This window comes from Rhinopithecus bieti, unplaced genomic scaffold, assembly GCF_001698545.2.
Source record: "Rhinopithecus bieti isolate Rb0 unplaced genomic scaffold, ASM169854v2 scaffold_59, whole genome shotgun sequence".
Taxonomy (NCBI): Eukaryota; Metazoa; Chordata; class Mammalia; order Primates; family Cercopithecidae; genus Rhinopithecus; species Rhinopithecus bieti.
This window is the reverse complement of record NW_016803115.1, coordinates 453,114-471,237: the sequence shown is the minus strand read 5'-3', so window position 1 is coordinate 471,237 and position 18,124 is coordinate 453,114. Positions and strand designations below refer to the sequence as shown.

General features: G+C 37.8%; 1 protein-coding gene across 1 annotated transcript in view; it reads right to left on the bottom strand.

The window, feature by feature from the left end:
• Positions 1 to 10,630: 10,630 nt before the first annotated feature.
• Positions 10,631 to 18,124, bottom strand: part of ORC5 (origin recognition complex subunit 5) — an 82,696-nt gene continuing 75,202 nt past the window's right edge. The window contains 1 exon segment of the mRNA XM_017852331.1: positions 10,631 to 11,181. Within this exon segment, the coding sequence (XP_017707820.1) occupies positions 11,136 to 11,181 (46 nt within the window). The 3' untranslated portion in view covers positions 10,631 to 11,135.

The following is an 18,124-nucleotide window of genomic DNA, read 5'->3' as shown; positions in this document are numbered from 1 at the left end:
AATACCAGTAGTAAAAAAAAAAAAAAAGAAAAAAGAAATTGATTTGATCGACAGATATTGGTTATTCTTGTGCCAGTTTTGGAAAGTGATTTTTAAAGAGTTTCTTCAGCTCATTTAAGTTGCCAAATTTCTTGGCATTTTTAATGATATGCTCTTCTTTTATTTTTGAGGTATGTGGAGTCTATAGTATTGTCCCATTTTCATTTCTAATATTACTGATTTGTGTTTCTTCTTTTTATTACTTTGCTAGACATTTATCAATTTTCTTAATATTTTCAAAGACTCCCTTTGTCTTCTGTTGATTTTTCTCTATTTCCCATTTGTTTTCTATTTATTTCTACTTTTTATTTTGTCTTTCTACTTATTTGGCTTAAATCACTGTTCTTTGCCAGCTTCTTGAGATGAAAGTTTAGATCACTGATTTAAAATCTTCTTTTAATTGTATATATTTAAAGATCTCAATTTTCTCTAAGCACTACTTTAGCCAAATCCCTTGAATTTTATGTTGTATTTTAATTAAAGTTTAAAGTATTTTCTAATTTCCATTGTGATTTCTTTTTTTGACCTACAGGTTACTTAGAAGGTTTTGATTAAACAATTGGGGGTTGCTAGTTATCTATTATTGCTTCCTAGTTTAATCCTGCAGCAGGTAGAGAATATACATCATACAATACTTTAGAATTTGTGAGACTTACTGTGTTCTATTTCGGTCAATATTCCTGGTGCACTTGAAAGGAGTGTGCATTCTGCAACTGTTGAATATAATGTCCTATAAACTTCAGTTAGGTCAGGTTATGTGTTGTTTAAATCTTCTGTATTTACTGATTTGTGTGAGTGTGTGTGTGTATGTGTGTGTGTGTGCGCTTGTTTTATGAGTTGCTGAGAGGATACTACAAACTCAAACAATTATTGTAGATTTAGAATTACCTTCCTTATTCATTATGAAATGTCCCTTTTTCATTGCTTGGCTTAAAGCAAATCTACTTTGATATTAGTAAAGCCAGCCTATCTTTTTATTTGGTTAGTGTTTCCATGATATATCTTTCCAACATTTCACTTTCTGCTTATCTGTGCCTTTATATTTAAATGGTGTTCCTTGGAATCAGTGTATCATATTCTCTCTTTCTTTAAAAATCTAGTTGTATGAGATAAAATTTACATACAATTCATCTGTTTTTATGCACAGTTCTCTGAATTTTGATAAATGCACAGTCACTTATTTCCACCACAGTCAAGACACAGAACATCTCAATCCCCACAAAAAAGTTCCCTAGTGACTCTGCCATCCAATCTTCCATCCTTAGGACTTGGCAACGACTGATCTGTGTTCTATCCCTATAGCTTTGCCTTTTCCAAAGTGTCAGAAAATGGAATAATACAGCACGAATCTGACTTTTTTACACTTAGCATAATGCATTTTAGTTTTATCCATGTATTGGTAGTTTGTTCTTTTTTTGCTTAGTAATATTCCATTGTATGAATGTACCAGTTTCTGTTTACCAGCTGATGGGTCATTTCCAGATTTTTGCTATTACGGTTAAAAAACACTATAAACATTCAAGTGCATTTTTTGTTTTGTTTTGATCTCTCTTAAATAAACCTTAAAGTAGAACTGCTGAGTTGTATGGTAAGTTGTATGTTCAACTTTTTAAGAAACTGGTCAACTCTTTTCTAAAATGGCTGCGCCGTTTGGCATCCCTGCTGACATCAACATTCAGAGTTCTGGTTGCTCTGCATCCTTGTCAGAACTTGATAGTGTCAGTTTGTTGTTTGTTTGCTTTCTTTAGCCATCCTAATAGGTGTGCAATGGTATCTCACTGTGGTTTTAATTTGCATTTTCATATTGATTAATGATGTTGAATATTTTTCATGTGTTTATCTGCCATCTTTATATCTTCTTTGATAAGGTATCTTTAGAAATATTTTCTCAAAAATGTAATGGGTTATTATTGAATTGTGTGAGTTCTTTACGTATTGTGGATACCAGACCTATGTATTTTGTCAACATGTTCTTCCAGTCTGTGGCTTGTCTTTTAACAGTATCTTTTGAAGAAGAAAAAAATTCTAATTTTGATGAAGAACAACTTATCAGTTTTTTATATGGTTTGTGCTTTTTGTGCCTGATAAGGAATTGGTTCTTTTGACTTAAATTATGAAATTTATGATCATAGAATTGTCTATAATCTTCCCTTTTATCCTTTTAATGTCTGTGGGGTCAGTGGTTATGCCCTTTCTATCATTCCTAATATTGGTAATTTGTGTCTTTTTTCTTGGTTAGCCTGACTAGAGATTTATCTATTTTATTGATCTTTTTGAATAACCAGCTTTTGGTTTTATTGATTTTCTCTGTTTTTGTTTTAATTTCATTAATTTCTACTTGAATATTATTTCCTTCTTCCCACTTGTTTTAAATTTAATTTGCTCTTCTTTCTCTGGTTTCTTAAGGGAGAAACTTGAGTTTAGATTTTTCTCTTTTCTTAATATTTGCATTTAATATTATAAATTTCCCACTAAGCATTGGTTTAGCAGCTTCTCACAAACTTTAATATGTTCCATTCTCATTTTCATTTAGTTCAAAGTACTTTTAAATTTTTCTTGAGGCAACCTCTTTGGCCAATGGGCTATTTAGAAGCATATTGTCTAATTCTCAAATATTTGGTAGTTACCAAATCTACCAAACATTTTTTAGCTAAATTCTTACCAGCCTATATAACACCTAGTGCTGCCCCAGGTAAGTAAATGCTCATATGCTATCTTTCTTTGATTTCCAGTCATCCATCTTGCCTTAGATTTCTAGCTATTTGGTTTTTATTGTATTAATTATTAGATAGGCCTGTCAGTCTCACTCTGTTCAGCCTCCTGAATGTCACTGACCACAATGGACATGAAGAAAGAGAATCAGTGCAAATCAATCCAAAATCTGGAACCATAACTTGAAGCACATACTCTGCTGAGTGTGATCTATGATGAATTTATCATGATTATGGCAAAATCTCACAAAATACAGATATTTTCAGGAAAAAAAATGTTAAGAACTAATAACCAAATATTCTCTACTTACATCTACTTAGAGGGAATCTTTATACTTAATGGATAAACTCAGCATATTTTTTATACTTCAGAAATGATAAAGTCAATGCTTGGTAATAAGAAACACTTTAAAACAATAAGCTTTTGGAATTTAATTAGCACATTTAATCTGTAAGTGAAGTATTATGAAGTAATTTTGTCTGGGCTGGCCATGTATATATTGATATAACTAAATCTGTGACCCACCCACTTCTCTCCTGCCATTTTCCTTTATCTTAATATTGCAAGGGCCATTTGAAATTTCATTTATTATTTTTATTTATTTATTTGGGTGACAGAGTGAGACTCTGTCAAGTTGGAGTACAGTGGTGCAATCTTAGCTCACTGCAACCTCTGCGGTTCAAGTGATTCTCCTGCCTCAGACTCCCAAGTAGCTAGGATTACAGGTGCACGCCACCACACCCAGCTCATTTTTTTGTATTTTTAGTAGAGATGGGGTTTTGCCAGGTTGACCAGGCTGGTCTCGAACTCCTGACCTCAGGTGATTTGCCCCCGCCTCGGCCTCCCAAAGTGCTGGGATTACAGGTGTGAGCCACTGCGCCCGGCTCTCATTTGAAATTTTAGTAATACAAGTTAGTAACTTGGTTTTTGAAATTTTAGTATTAAAAAAAAACTTCAATTGTATCATAAATCCTACTTCTTCATAGAAAAGACTAACACAGAGTCCTAACAGTTTAGAAGTGACTCCCCAGGGACGGAGGTATACTTTCTAGAGGAGCTGAGTGCACTTGTGCAGGAGCTCAGCTTTTTCCAGTGAATAGGTGGAGTTTTGTAACCCAGAGGAGCTAGCCACACACACACACACACACACACACACACACACACACACACACACACACACAGATCTCCCTTATATAGTTCCATTTAGGTACTGACAATCCTCAAGTTTATATCTTGAACTCGACTTATCTAACTGCCTCCTTGAGTATCTCCATTTAGATACAGTGTTAGTGCATTCATGGTGCTATAACAAAACACCTGAGACTGGATAATTTATAAATAATAAAAATTTATTTCTCACAGTTCTGGAGGCTTGGAAGTCCAAGATCAGGGCACCAGCAGATCTAATGCCTGGTGAGGGCTGCTCTCTGCTTCCAAGATGATGCCTTGCTGTGTCCACTGCAGGGGAGGAACACTATTTCCTCACATGGCAGAAGGTCAGAAGGGCAAAGCAGCAAAAGGGATGAATGTTGTGTCCTTACATGGCACAGGAAATGGAAGGGCAAAAAGGAGTGAAGAGCTCCCTCACACTTCTTTTACAAGGTCACTAATCCACTCATGAGGGCAGAGCCTTCATGACCTAATAACCCCCGAAAGGCCCCACCTTCATGTAATACTATTATATTGGTGATTAAGTTTCAACATATGAATTTTTGAAGGACACAAACATTCAAACCATAGCAGATACCTAATAGATATCTCCAACTTGCTCTGTCCATACCCAAAGCCCTGATTCTATCCCTCTTACCCCAGTCTTCATCCAGTCTTCCTCTCACCTAGGGTCAACCCCACCCTTCCAGATGATCAGGTTAAAAACCCCAAAGTCATCCTTGACTTTCTTCTTTCACAACTGATATTCAATTAATTAGCAGGTCCTATATAAGTTTCTTTCAAATTATATCCAGAATCTGACAACTTCTCACCACCTGCACGGCTAATACCCTTATCTGTGCCATTATTTCTCACCTGTATTATTTTAATAGCCTTCTAGCTGATCTTCCTGCTTTCTCCTTTGACTCCCTATAGCCTATTCTCAATATAGTATTCAGTAATCCTTTTCAAAATCTAAGGCAGATGATTTGACCCCCTCTGCTTAAATATCTCCAGTGCTTCTCAACTCACACAGAATAAGAACCAAAGTCTTTCAATGACCTGCCACACACAACCTGGTCCCCCATCACTTCTGATCCCATCTACTACCACAATTACCCTTGTTTCCTGTGTTCTGATCACATTGGCCTTCTTGCAGTCAGAATTCCTGTGTTTTGGAAGCAGATAGGTAAGATACTTGGGGGAAGGATAGGCATGGACAACCAGCAGTCTCTGCCATACTAATTCAGATTTTGAGATCTGCATCCCATAGTATTGTTTTCAGCCTTCTATGTTCTGTGTGGTGATTTAAAGCATGTCTCCAAGTTCTTTAACATCAGATGGGTCTAATTCTCTTCCTTTTAAGTATAGGCAGGCCTTTATCACTGCCTCAACAAACAGAATGGTGCAAAAGTGATGCTCTGTGACTTCAAAGGCTAGGTTCGAAAAGGCCATGCAGCATCTGCTGTTTCTCTTGGGATGCTGGCCTCAGAACCTAGTCACCATGACATGAGGAAGTGGAGAGAGCACATAGAAAGCCCATGTAATCTAACATTCTCCATAGAACTAAGACTGTAAAAGGATTTGATTTTTCTTTCCTGAGCTAGATACTAAATAAGATTTAGCCATGTCTCCTACTGCCACTTCACATGCTGAAGAGAATCAGGGTTATATGAATAGTGGAGAACTGTTATTTGAAAAAAAAAAAAAAAAATACAACTTGTAGTTCTTGAAGAACAATGGTGACGATCACTTTCTATATATTTTCCTAAACTCACTTCAACATGGTTTCTCCCTCACCAAGTGATGGATACCACTTTAAGGACTAAGACCTCTAAATCACCAAATAACCATCTCTATCCTCGTGATGTCTACATTTACACTTGCAGCAACTCTTATCTCCAATCTAGATCCAACTACCTGTTTCACATTTCCACTTGGATTTCTCACAACCACTTTAATGGCAACTGAACTCATAATCTTCTCCACCCCTACAGACCTAGTCCTCCCCCAAGATTTTCTGTTTCAGAGAATGACCCTACCAATGCTGATAGTACCTATAATCCAGGCCAGAAATCTCTCATTCTGTATAAGTCATGTATCCCATTCACCTAACACAATGCCTGGCACATAACTAGTATTTAGAATCTGTTGAATTAAATACTTTTAGGGAAACTGCCATTAAATCAAACCCTCAACTCCTTGAAAGAAAAATGAAATGGATTACGGTTTATCTAACACCCAAGCAAATCTCCAATGCCTCTAAAACCCATGCTCTTTCCATCATGCCAAAGCTACGACTATTTACTTGAACAGTTGAATGCTTTCTAAAATTCCCATCATTACTGTGCATCAACATGCAGTTATGAATGAATTGATTATAATTTCCTCTGCTCTACCAAATTTCTACTTCTCACACTGTGTCTCATGAATGTGTGCCACTGCTGGAAAATGAACATTAACTGTGTATTCAGGGCATTTAATGACAAACTTGAGTGAAATGTTGTCTTTATAGGAAAGATTTTGTTGAGCTCTACTAAGCATTTCTGAAAGCAACGTGTGTCAGCAGAGTGAAATTATATGCAAAATTATCTAAACTATTCACATGATAGGCAGTCATACTTTGTAGTAGATGAAGCTTTCTAAATGTAGGAGATGAAGCTGAATAATATCAACCTCTGGTCAAATTAACTCCAAGCCTCTGCCTATGGCTGAAGGCATAAAATGCAAACAATTATGGTACACAATAGTGTGAGACTTCAGGTAGCAATGGAGGACACTATTACAGCTCTGATTACACATGAGACAGTTTCTGAATTTCATCTGCTATGTTTGATACTTATTGAGTACTTAATGTGATAGGAGATGCGTTATTCCTGGACTTAGCCCCTGACTTTTCTTTGGAATGTGCAAGCAGAGTGATGCATACTTTGGAGAGACTGAGTAGGCTTTTTACAGTCTGAGTTTTTCATGCTCCAGACCATCTTAATTACATTAATCAGTTGTTGGTTAACTATATCCATTGGAGGTATACCACTAATTGTTCAGCCAGTACACCTTGAGGGCAAAAAATGTTAAGTCCTCAGTCACCTGCTCTCTTACTTGATTATTCTCAGCTATACCTTTGACCTATCCCACAGGATATTGAAAAGTAAGTAATGAAATCTGTGTACAGATTAGAACCCAGTAGATAACACTTCAGTTCTAAAAATTAAAATTCAAGGTACTGTGTCCATTTGAGTAACTCCAAAATTTAAACAAGAAATAATTTTTCTAGGTATGAGGTAAGATTACAGTAAAAAGGGGATGTGCCTCTTTCTAGTAAGAATGTCACATTCCCTCGTTTACTTCCTTTCTAGGTCACAAATACACATTTCAGGATAATAATAGCTTTATTGAACAATTACTCTGTGCCAGATACCTTACTTAGATCAGGGTTTCTCAACCTCTGCACAAGCGACATTTGAGGGTCAGATTATTCTGTTATGGGATGTGGTCCCCCTTTATCCACAGGAGCAGTAAGTTCCAAGACCTCCAGTGGATGGCTAAAACCTCTAACAGCACTGAACTTGATTACCATAATTTGAACACATTTTGCTTCACATCTGCCTTTTCCATCTTGACTAAGCACTTATCATGCACTGTGGCCACAACTCTTGCAGTTTGAGATACAACAGCAAAACTAGCATGATTTTGTTTTCTTCTTTACAATTTCACAGATCGGAGATTCATTCTTACCACATTCTTAGCAACTTCAGCATATGATGTTTTTCTTTCCTTATTGAGAACTTACACTTTTTCACTTAAAGGAAGCACTTCACAGCTTCTCTTTGACATATCCAGATTGCCAGCATTACTACTCTTGCACTTTGGGGCCATTATTAAGTAAAATAAGAGTTACTTGAATGCAAGCACTGAGGTACTCTGCAAGAGTCAATCTGATAACCTAGACAACTACTGAGCAACTCACTGGCAGGTGGTATAGACAGCATGGACAGGCTGGGCAAAGGGATGATTCACATCCTAGGCAGGACAGCATGAGAGTTTGTCACACTACTCAGAAAAGCATGCAGTTTAAAACTTATGAGCTGTTTATTTCTGGTATTTTCCATTTAATATTTTCAGACCATAGTCTGAGGATGACAGAGGGTAACTAAACTCAGGGAAAGCAAAACCATGGATAAGCAGGGACTACTGTATTTAGCAGCATCCCTGGCCTTTACCCTTCCCCACCCTACACCCAATTGTGACAACCAAAAATGTCTCCAGAAATTACTAAATGTTTGCTGGTGGGCAAAATTTCCCTAGTTGAAAACTACTGCCTTAGATATATTAATTTATTTAATCCTGTAAAAATGCTATGAGGTAAATTCTACTTTCCATTGTACAGGTGAGAACAGTCACATAGATAGGTTAAATAACTTGCCTAAGGCCAGACACCCAGTAGCAATACAGCTGGTATTTGATCCAAGGATTCCAGAGCCTGGAGTCTCAACTGCTATCTTGGTATCCAGACTTTGACCACTTTATGACTAATGAAATGAGGCTTGGTAGATCAGCATCCCTTCCAGAGTTGTTGAAAGGAATTGCTGCATTAATGAAAGCTTGAAATGGGCTTGAAAATGACTTGACAGGAGATCGAGACCATCCTGGCTAACACAGTGAAACCCCGTCTCTACTAAAAATACAAAAAATTAGCCGGGTGAGGTGGCGGGCGCCTGTAGTCCCAGCTACTCGTGAGGCTGAGGCAGAATGGCGTGAACCCAGGGAGGCAGAGCTTGCAGTGAGCGGAGATCGCGCCACCGCACTCCAGCCTGGGCGACAGAGCGAGACCCCGTCTCAAAAAAAAAAAAGGCCGGGTGCGGTGGCTCACGCCTGTAATGCCAGCACTTTGGGAGGCTGAGGCAGGCGGATCACGAGGTCAGGAGATCAAGACCATCCTGGCAAACATGGTGAAACCCCGTCTCTACTAAAAATACAAAAAAAAGAAAAAATTAGCCGGGCGTGGTGGCGGGCGCCTGTAGTCCCAGCTACTAGGGAGGCTGAGGGAGGAGAATGGCGTGAACCTGGGAGGCAGAGCTTGAAGTGAGTGGAGATCGCGCCACCGCACTCCAGCCTGGGCGACAGCTTGAGACTCCCTCTCAAAAAAAAAAAAATAAATAAATAAATAAAGAAAATGACTTGAAAGAAAGAAGGAAGAGGGAGTAACATCTCCACCTATGTATACCTGGCTCACCGAAATTGAAAGAAGACATTTATAAAATGGAGGACCACCCATGTATAATCTAAAAACCTACAGCTTAGTAACTTTCTTCTGCTACCACCTAAATTACTTTTAGACCTAGGTAGAGTAGATGCTGAGTATAATTTAAGTGCCTCCTCTCAACAGAAATTTCTGGCCTACCGGGCAGCATAATTCTCATTATTGGATTCCCTCTTGTAATTGGAGATTCATATCTTCCAATTAGAGAATTCTACTTGCAGATGACCCTTGTTAAAATGCCAGCATCCATATTAAGCTCTGTTAGTATTCATTTAAATCAATTAATCAAATTAGCTAGTGAGTCATTTAGCAAGCCATTAGAAAGTAAATTACAAAACAGGAAAGTTCTGATGACCCTGTCAGGGGCAGGGAAAATCTGGTTACAGGTGTTATGCAGGGAAACCACATCTGGGGCTGGTAACAAGCTGGGGCAGTACAGGAGAGGAAATGCACTGGGCAGGAGACAGGTGACCAGCTGTGAGGATGGATGCATAGTCACTTACAGGAAACTTCACCTCCTTTCTATCCTTCTCCCTAGTTTCCTATTTGATAACTTCTCCCCTCCTCTGATATCCCAGAGTTCTTCCCTTAAAATACAGACTTGTTCTACCTGTGACAGGCTGAACAGCAGACATGCATCTGTGAAACAAAATATGAGGGGCTGAAAGCTATCCTAGGCCGTGTTGCTCTTCCTTCAATCAGCTACCCAAATTGTTTTCTACACCTTGGTAACATGGATTTCTACATGCAGGAAACTAAGCCAGAATCCACACTACACATGGCTTTTCCCTGATCCTGGCATCTCCAAACATCTTGTGAAACACAAACTTCATTTTCTGTGGGACAAGAGACTTACAGTGAGGATGCTCTATCACTTGCTGTGGATGTCAATCTTTGGGCAAGAAAGTCTGTCTTATTTATGTAGGAAGGTGAAAGGAATTGCATTCCTTTTCTCCCTAACTCATTACCTCTAAATAGTAGATAACTACTTGCTTTCTTTGAACCAGATAGTTACACTAAAAGTGCCTATTGTGAGAATTTTTCTTCAAAAAAAGAAATAAAATGCCACTGAAATTTACACTAGGCTTTATAATTAAGAACTTTAAGTCTGCTTAAAATAATTTTCAAGTATTCAAATGGTAAAAGAAAACTTCTTCAAAAATATGGACAAGAAAATCAAAACCAAAGTTCACAAGTGATACAACAGGAAAGAAATATATTGTGGAACTCTTAAAGGTCAGTGATTTTAAAAAAGAGAAAGAAAGAAAATAAAATCATGATACTGATAAAAAAAAAAAAAAAAAAAAAAACTGGGTTGGGTAGCTAATTTTAAGAAAGTGACCAGATAAACCTTATACAAGCATACCACAGTTATCAAGTAGGCTGAAAGAGGGAAAGTTGGTCTGTTTCTGATCAAAGTACCTTGCCTTTTGAGAAAAGCAAGTGAAAAGATAAGCACATACAAGCTTGGATTTTAAAAAGCTTGTATTTATTATATTTTGCAACTATGATCTTTTAAAACAGTGGCCTTAGGAAAATCTGCTTTGGCAAGCGACTGCAGAGGCTCCTGTGGAGAGGAAGTGAAAAGAATGGGCATATAAACAAGGGCTGCTGGCACGTTCAAAGCGCAGGGGATAGTTCACAGAGCAAAATGTAGTCCTAAGTAAATGGGTTTCAGGCAATATCAGTGTTAAGATAACATCATTAAGAGTAGAACAGATTGTGCTCAAACCCTGCTGTTTATAATTAACACGTTGCTTCCAAATACTCCAGGGTCCCTGGTAAATAGTCTTCTGCTCACATCCACCCAGACCAATCAGAATATTTTCATCAGATTCCATGCTGGGCCAGCACCTGTTTGGACAAATCCAGTAGAGCCAAAGAACTCCTCTCCTTGGCCAGTTAAGTAGTTGGATGAACACAGCTTGGCTTAGTCATTGTCACAGTGTCCATATGGCTTTGAAGCTTGTTTTCACAAGAAATCATACAAGTATTTTATTATGTCAAAGTTCACCGTCCTAAAAACAAAAACAGATAATATGTTAGCATTCTCACCCCTAGATTGCTCAGCTTTGTATGATTCTGGAAAGCACATGCAAAATAATTCACGACTAATGCTAAAAATCCTATAGTACTATTAAATGCACCCTGGTAGGACTGACCTTAATTCTTTAAAATGTTATTACGAACACAATTTTTTAAAGTTTTTTGCCATGCACAAAGTTTGCCTTTCTCAAAAAAAAAGTAAACGAAGCTAGAGCTATTCAACATTCTGTACTTCAATTGTACTACAGAAAGTTTAGACTTCATTTGAAAGCTATTTGCTTTTTGTCTAATATCCAGAATAAAGTAATTAGAGATTCAAAAGTATTTAAATCTTCTTTGCTTCTGAACATTGTTTATCTTCTGAGACACCTGTTTTATCATTACATAATGCATAGCTCATCTGTCCTCATTTGTAGTTTTCATTCTTTTCAGTCTTTTAACGCTGGCTGACCTGTGTGTGTATTGTAACTAAATCTGTATGATCCAAGAACACGATACAACAAACAGACGATGTGAATGTATATTTTTGTACTCTCATGGCAGGCAGAATAAAATAGCAGAGAGAGAGACATATAATTATTCTCCTTTCACCAAACTCATTCTTCACTATAAATATTCAGACTTGGAGGTTTATTATTTGAATAAATGGTCAAAATAATTGGATATAATGATCTAGCAATAAGTATAAAATTAAAGCCTTAAGTATTCAATTCTGCAAAAATAATCATCCATGTGAGAACAGCCTTTTAGAGATTCACTAATTGCATGCTCTTATTTATTAAACCATCATCAATTAATGTTTTTGTCTATCATTTTGCAATATACTTTCTAAAAAAGTTTCTAAGCAAATGACTGACATACCAAATATTTTTCAAAATGTGGAATGGGGAACTATAGATACTGCTTATGAAAACACATTTAAAATAGCTAAAAGAGATGCTATGGCTATTGTGGTACCTAATATTGGACTGAAGAATACCTTGCTTCATTGTAATAGTGTCTCTCTGAAGAATACTAAGCCTTTCCAAATGGTATAAAAATACTGCCAAACAATCCTGTAGAACTAAAAATAGTTAAAAAAAAATCTTATGCATAAAGATGCAAAAGTATGGTTATTAAATCATAATGTTATTTTATATGTTTTTCTTTCATTCAACTCTAGAAACACCCAAATTTATGGGCACCAAAGGACTTTTGACACATGATTTTTTTTGTTTGTTTTTGAGATGGAGTCTTGCTCGGTCGCCCAGGCTGGAGTGCAGTAGCGTGATCTCGGCTCACTGCAACCTCCGCCTCCCTGGTTCAAGCAATTCTCCTGCCTCAGCCTCCCAAGTATCTGGAACTACAGGCATGTGCCAACCTGCCTGGCTAATTTTTGTAGTTTTAGTAGAGATGGAGTTTCACCATGTTGGCCAGGCTGGTCTCGAACTCCTGACCTCAGGTGCTGCCCGCCTTGGCCTCCCAAAGTGCTGGGATTACAAGCATGAGCCACCGCGCCCGGCCAACCCATGATTTTTAAAAAATCATGATACTGATTGAAAAGATCTTATTTAGAGGACCATAGAAAGGAAATGAATAGACTACTTTTAACCACGGACAAAAAAGGCAAGTGGTATTTGTACATCTCTCCAGGCACATTTCTCCACAATGACTTTGAGTCTTAGGTTATAAACCTAAACTGATACAGTAAAATGGACTTAATGTTGTGTTGCTGTTTTTTTTTTTTTTTTGCCTGGACTTGGGTGAAAATGAAATTTTTGAAGCAGGTAAGATTAAAACAACTTAAATGCCAATACTAGGAGAATCCATAAATTACAATACATTATTTGATGAAATATTATACAGCCATACAAAATGATCAATATGAAGATATACCAGCAATATTAAGGGAGAAAGGGAGAAGAAAGAATTGCAAATAAGTTGTAAAGGCTGCAGAGAAATGTTTGTCTAATGGACTAGTACTAGAAGAGAGCACAAACAAATGAAAATATTGTGATGTTTGCAGGACTTCTCTATTTTTTGAGAAATCTATTTGTGTTACTATAGCATTAGCATAGTTTGTACAATAAAAGTAATAATAGAACAGATTTAACAGAATGAATGGAGTGACTTAAAAACACTAAGCAACTTAAATGTTCATAAAACTTTCACTATATTCCCTTTCTGTGCTTGTCGGTGGTAAGTATTCATGCAAACTGAATCATATAGTAAGAGTTTTAGATTAAAAAAATAAATAAATCAGGAATTGAATATAAGATCACTCCTTTAAGAAACATTTACTTCCCAAGATGTGTCACTACCTCTACCATTCCTTCACCCCCAATATAAATATGTAACTTGCCATTTGATCTCACATATATTATTTTAAGACATGGCAGAATTTGTTAGAATAACCACAGGGGCAACATAAAAAAATATGCCACACATCCCAAAGATAACTTTGTGCTTTAAAGTACTTGAAGACAGACAATCCTCTTTAAAGAAAGGTATAACTTACAAGAGAACTGCGTGATTTGCATGGATGTTCCCTGGCTTTCCATCGCCACAGATGTATATTAGAGTCATGTAAGTACAATTTTAAACTTTGGATAACTTTCAATATACTATGGGAGATTCTTCCACAGAACATAAATGAATTATTTGCTCAAGTAACCAGCTGGAAAGAAATATAGTAAACACAAATAGTGTGGTGGCAATTTTCCTAGGAGTAATTCTTTTTTTTTTTTTGAGACGGAGTCTCGCTCTGTCGCCCAGGCTGGAGTGCAGTGGCCGGATCTCAGCTCACTGCAAGCTCCGCCTCCTGGGTTCATGCCATTCTCCTGCCTCAACCTCCCGAGTAGCTGGGACTACAGGCACCCGCCACTTCGCCCGGCTAATTTTGTGTATTTTTTAGTAGAGACGGGGTTTCACCGTGTTAGCCAGGATGGTCTTGATCTCCTGACCTCGTGATCCGCCTGTCTCGGCCTCCCAAAGTGCTGGGATTACAGGCTTGAGCCACCGCGCCCGGCCCCTAGGAGTAATTCTTAAATCAGAATTTAGAATACGTTAATACAAGTTAATTATATGGCATATATTTAAGGATTTAATTTTGCCTTTATCCCTCTATTTCATTTTGTTGATTCATTAAAATATTTTCTTTTAGGATACTATTTTGTTTCCTTTTACTGTTGTGGGCAGTTTGAGTTTGAGTTTTTTTTACATTTTTTTTTCTGACAACTTGCGACCATAAAACTTTAAGTTGTAACCTCAATTTATCTTATAGTGCCTTCCCACTGACTGTGGAAGAAAAACAATTGAAAATGTGTAACTACCATTCACATTAAGAACAATCCAAGAACAATATTTAGTAAGCTTCTCAGTCATCTGTTATCTGCCGTCTCTCATACTCTATCTCCAAATTCTATGTTCCCTTTCTAGAATCAGCTTCCTACAGCTTCTCTGTCTAAACCTTTCCGCTGTAGTCTCTATATCCTCTATCTCTTCAAGGAATGGTTAATTTTCCCCTTCCAGGCTTAACTGAAACTGGGCTCCCCGCAAAGGACATAGTCTTTTCTTCAGCTCCTTCCAATGAATGTTTAACTCTCTACTGTACCCTCAGACAGTTCTGTCAGGTGGGGCTGGTGTCCTGTGCAAAAAGCTCTGCTACTCTGAGATTAAGACCATTCTGCTCACCATCCCCACCCTCTCTGTCGCTATCCCTTAGCCACTGAGTAATTTAGCGTACAGTTCAGTCTTCCTTTCCAACCCAAGTCCTGCGTCAGCCTAGTGACTTCACTATATATTTCTTACCTCCAATAACCTTTTCTACTCTCATAATCACACTCAGAAATGCTCTACTTCTAAAGAAATAAATTCAGACATTCTACCTTATGATCCCCAATTTCTTCCTTTTTTGCTATCTGGAACATGTTGGGACAATCAGTTCACAAATGCTTTCATTTTTTCCTGATCTACAAACATTAACTGAGTATCTATGTGCTAGGCACTGAACTACTAGCCCCTGACTGGCTTTACTTCCTTCCTGGCCTTCCTAGCTTAAACTCCATAATTCATCAGGTCACGTGGTTACTTGCTGGAATCCACTGAACTTACCTGGCAAAACCCCAATACGATGTGATTTCAATTATAATTATTAGCTGTCCCAGTCTCTAGCATATGGATTGGTGTTGGAGAACACAAGTCTCACAGATTGGTGCCATTGTAAATTCAAGGTCAAGAACCTCAACACTCCCAACAAACTGCTTTCCTTTCAACAGTTTCTTCCATTCCCCATGGCAGCTATTTCAAATGTTTCAGATTTCTCTAAACTGCTATTACTTCTCCCCTTAGTCTCAATTTTGTCTCCTCCTTCTCAGAGAAAATAGAAGTCATCAGATCAGAACTCCCTCAACTTTTTGCCACTAAACCTCCAAATTCAGCTCCATCAGAATCCATCTTTTTCTCTTGTTATAATGCAAGATCTGCTCTCTCATCCAGGGCTCTTGCAACTCAAATTCTAAATCCCATGCTTATATAACATTTCAGTAATTGCGTGCTTTAAATTAATCTTTCTTGCTTTTGTATCATTAACTCTCCTTCTCTATCTGTTCTTTCCTGTCAGCATTTAAATATGCTCAAATCTTTAAAAAATAAATAATAACCCTCTCTCAACCATACAACCCCTTTAGCAGTTATAATCCTCTCTCTTGGCCAGACACAGTGGCTGATGTCTGTAAACCTAGCACTTTGGAAGGCTGAAGCCGGTGGATCACCTGAGGTGGTTTGAGACAGAGCCTGGCCAACATGCGCAAGAACCCCATCTCGTAACTTAAAAATAACAAAAATTATCCGGCCGCGTGTGTGCACGCCAACTGTAAGTCCCAGCTACTCAGGAGGCTGAGGCAGGAAGAATCACTTGACCTTGAGCAGAGGTTGCAGTGAGCGGAGAATCATGCCACCACTGACTCCAGCCTGGGGTGACAGAGTGAGATTCCTGGTCTCAAAAGAAAAAAAAAAAAAAAAAGGGAAAAAAAAATCCTCTCTCTCCTTTATAGCAAAATAAATACTAATAAATAAATAAATAAATAAATCCATCCTAGAATATTAGCTAATAAAAAATAGGATGATAGGCCACGGGCGGCGGTGCGCTCAAGCCTGTAATCCAGCACCTTTGGGAGGTCCGAGACGGGCGGATCACGAGGTCAGGAGATCGAGACCATCCTGCTAACACGGTGAAACCCCATCTCTACACTAAGAAGAATACAAAAAAGCTAGCCGGGCGAGAGGTGGCAGGATGCGCCGTGTGGAGTCGGAGCTACTCCGGAGGCTGAGGCAGGAGAATGGCGTAAACCCGGGAGGCAGAGCTTGCAGTGAGCTGAGATCCGGCCACTGCATCCAGCCCGGGCTTAGAGCGAGACTGCCGTCTCAAAAAAAAAAAAACAAAAAAAAAAAAATAGGATATAGCTATGTTATATTTGTTGCTGTATCTCCCCAAAGCCTACCACAGTGTTTTGTTTATAATGGGCAACACAACAAATGTTAAATGAATGAAAAACATTCTCTCTCTTTGCTACATCTACTTTCTCATAAGTACTACAATATGACTTCTACTTCATCATACTACTGAAAGTGTTCTGGATAAAGCTACAAATGACTGCTTTATCAGTAAATCAGAGAATTCTGCTTGATTTCTTGGTGACAATTGACTTTTGACCATTACTCCCTTCCCTTATAGTTTCCTAGTTTTCCTTTATATACAACTTTATATGAACTGTTATATGCACTTAAGCTCACATCATGAGTTATTTTCTCATGTTACTATCCTTCGAAAGTGTGATTTTCAGTAACTGTATAAAAATACATGATGCTATTGATTGACTGCCATTTTAGACATTTAGGTTATATCCTGTGATCCTTATTATCTCATTTATCTCATTTGTTTGGGCCACAGGTGTTTGGAATGAGGCCAACCTTCCTTTTTTTTGGTAACTATCCTTAGGACTTCCTCTCCCATCAAGCCTTGATTTGGAATGAGACTGTCTCTGAGCTTCCTTCTTGCTGTCCCCCAAAACAAATTCATATGGTTTCCCTTCATCTGAATTTTTACTGCTAATCACTGTAGGAAAACATGCAATATTTATTTAGTACATACTAAGTTTAAAGCACTGTGCTAGGTTTGAGGATAAGGCAGTGATAGACATAAACACAGTCTGCTTTGAGCTTATGAGCTTATATTCTAGAAAGAAAGATGAACTCTAATTATTCAATTATTTAAGTAAAACTTGTTAAGTATAATGAAGAACAAAATGAGAACTTCCAAATTGTGTGTGTGTTGGGGGGGGGGTATGGGGTGGGGATGATGATGGTGGCTGTGGTATTTGTGAGAAGGTGTCTTTAAGGAGCAGACATTTAAACTGAAATCTAAAGGTTATGTAGCAGTTAGCTAGGTGAAGGAGAAGAGAAACTGGAAAATGCTGTATATACAAGGATGGGAAGCAGAATGGTGAATATAAAAAATGGAAAAAAGCCACAGTGGTTAAAGTGCAGATACTGAGGAAAGAAGGTGTATGTGCTAGATGGGGCTAGGCACAGGTAGGAGCCAGATCATTTGGGCCTTGTAAGTTACTTAAAAGATTCTGTTATTTATCTCAAGAGCTATGGGAAACTACTAAATTTTTTTAAGGAGCAGGGTGACATTAAATTTTTATAAAATCATTCTGGCTACAGCATGGATAACAAATTATAAGAGGATAAGAGTAGACAGAAGATCAATTAGACTGCTAGAGAAGAGATGATGGTGGCTTGATCTAGAGTGATAAAAGTATCATGATAATAAGTGAATGAAATTGAGACAAATAAGAGGGGCTTTGTAAGCTCAATAGGCCAAATGGTTGAATATTACGAGTTGGGGAGAGAAAGATGTCAAGGAGGACTCTC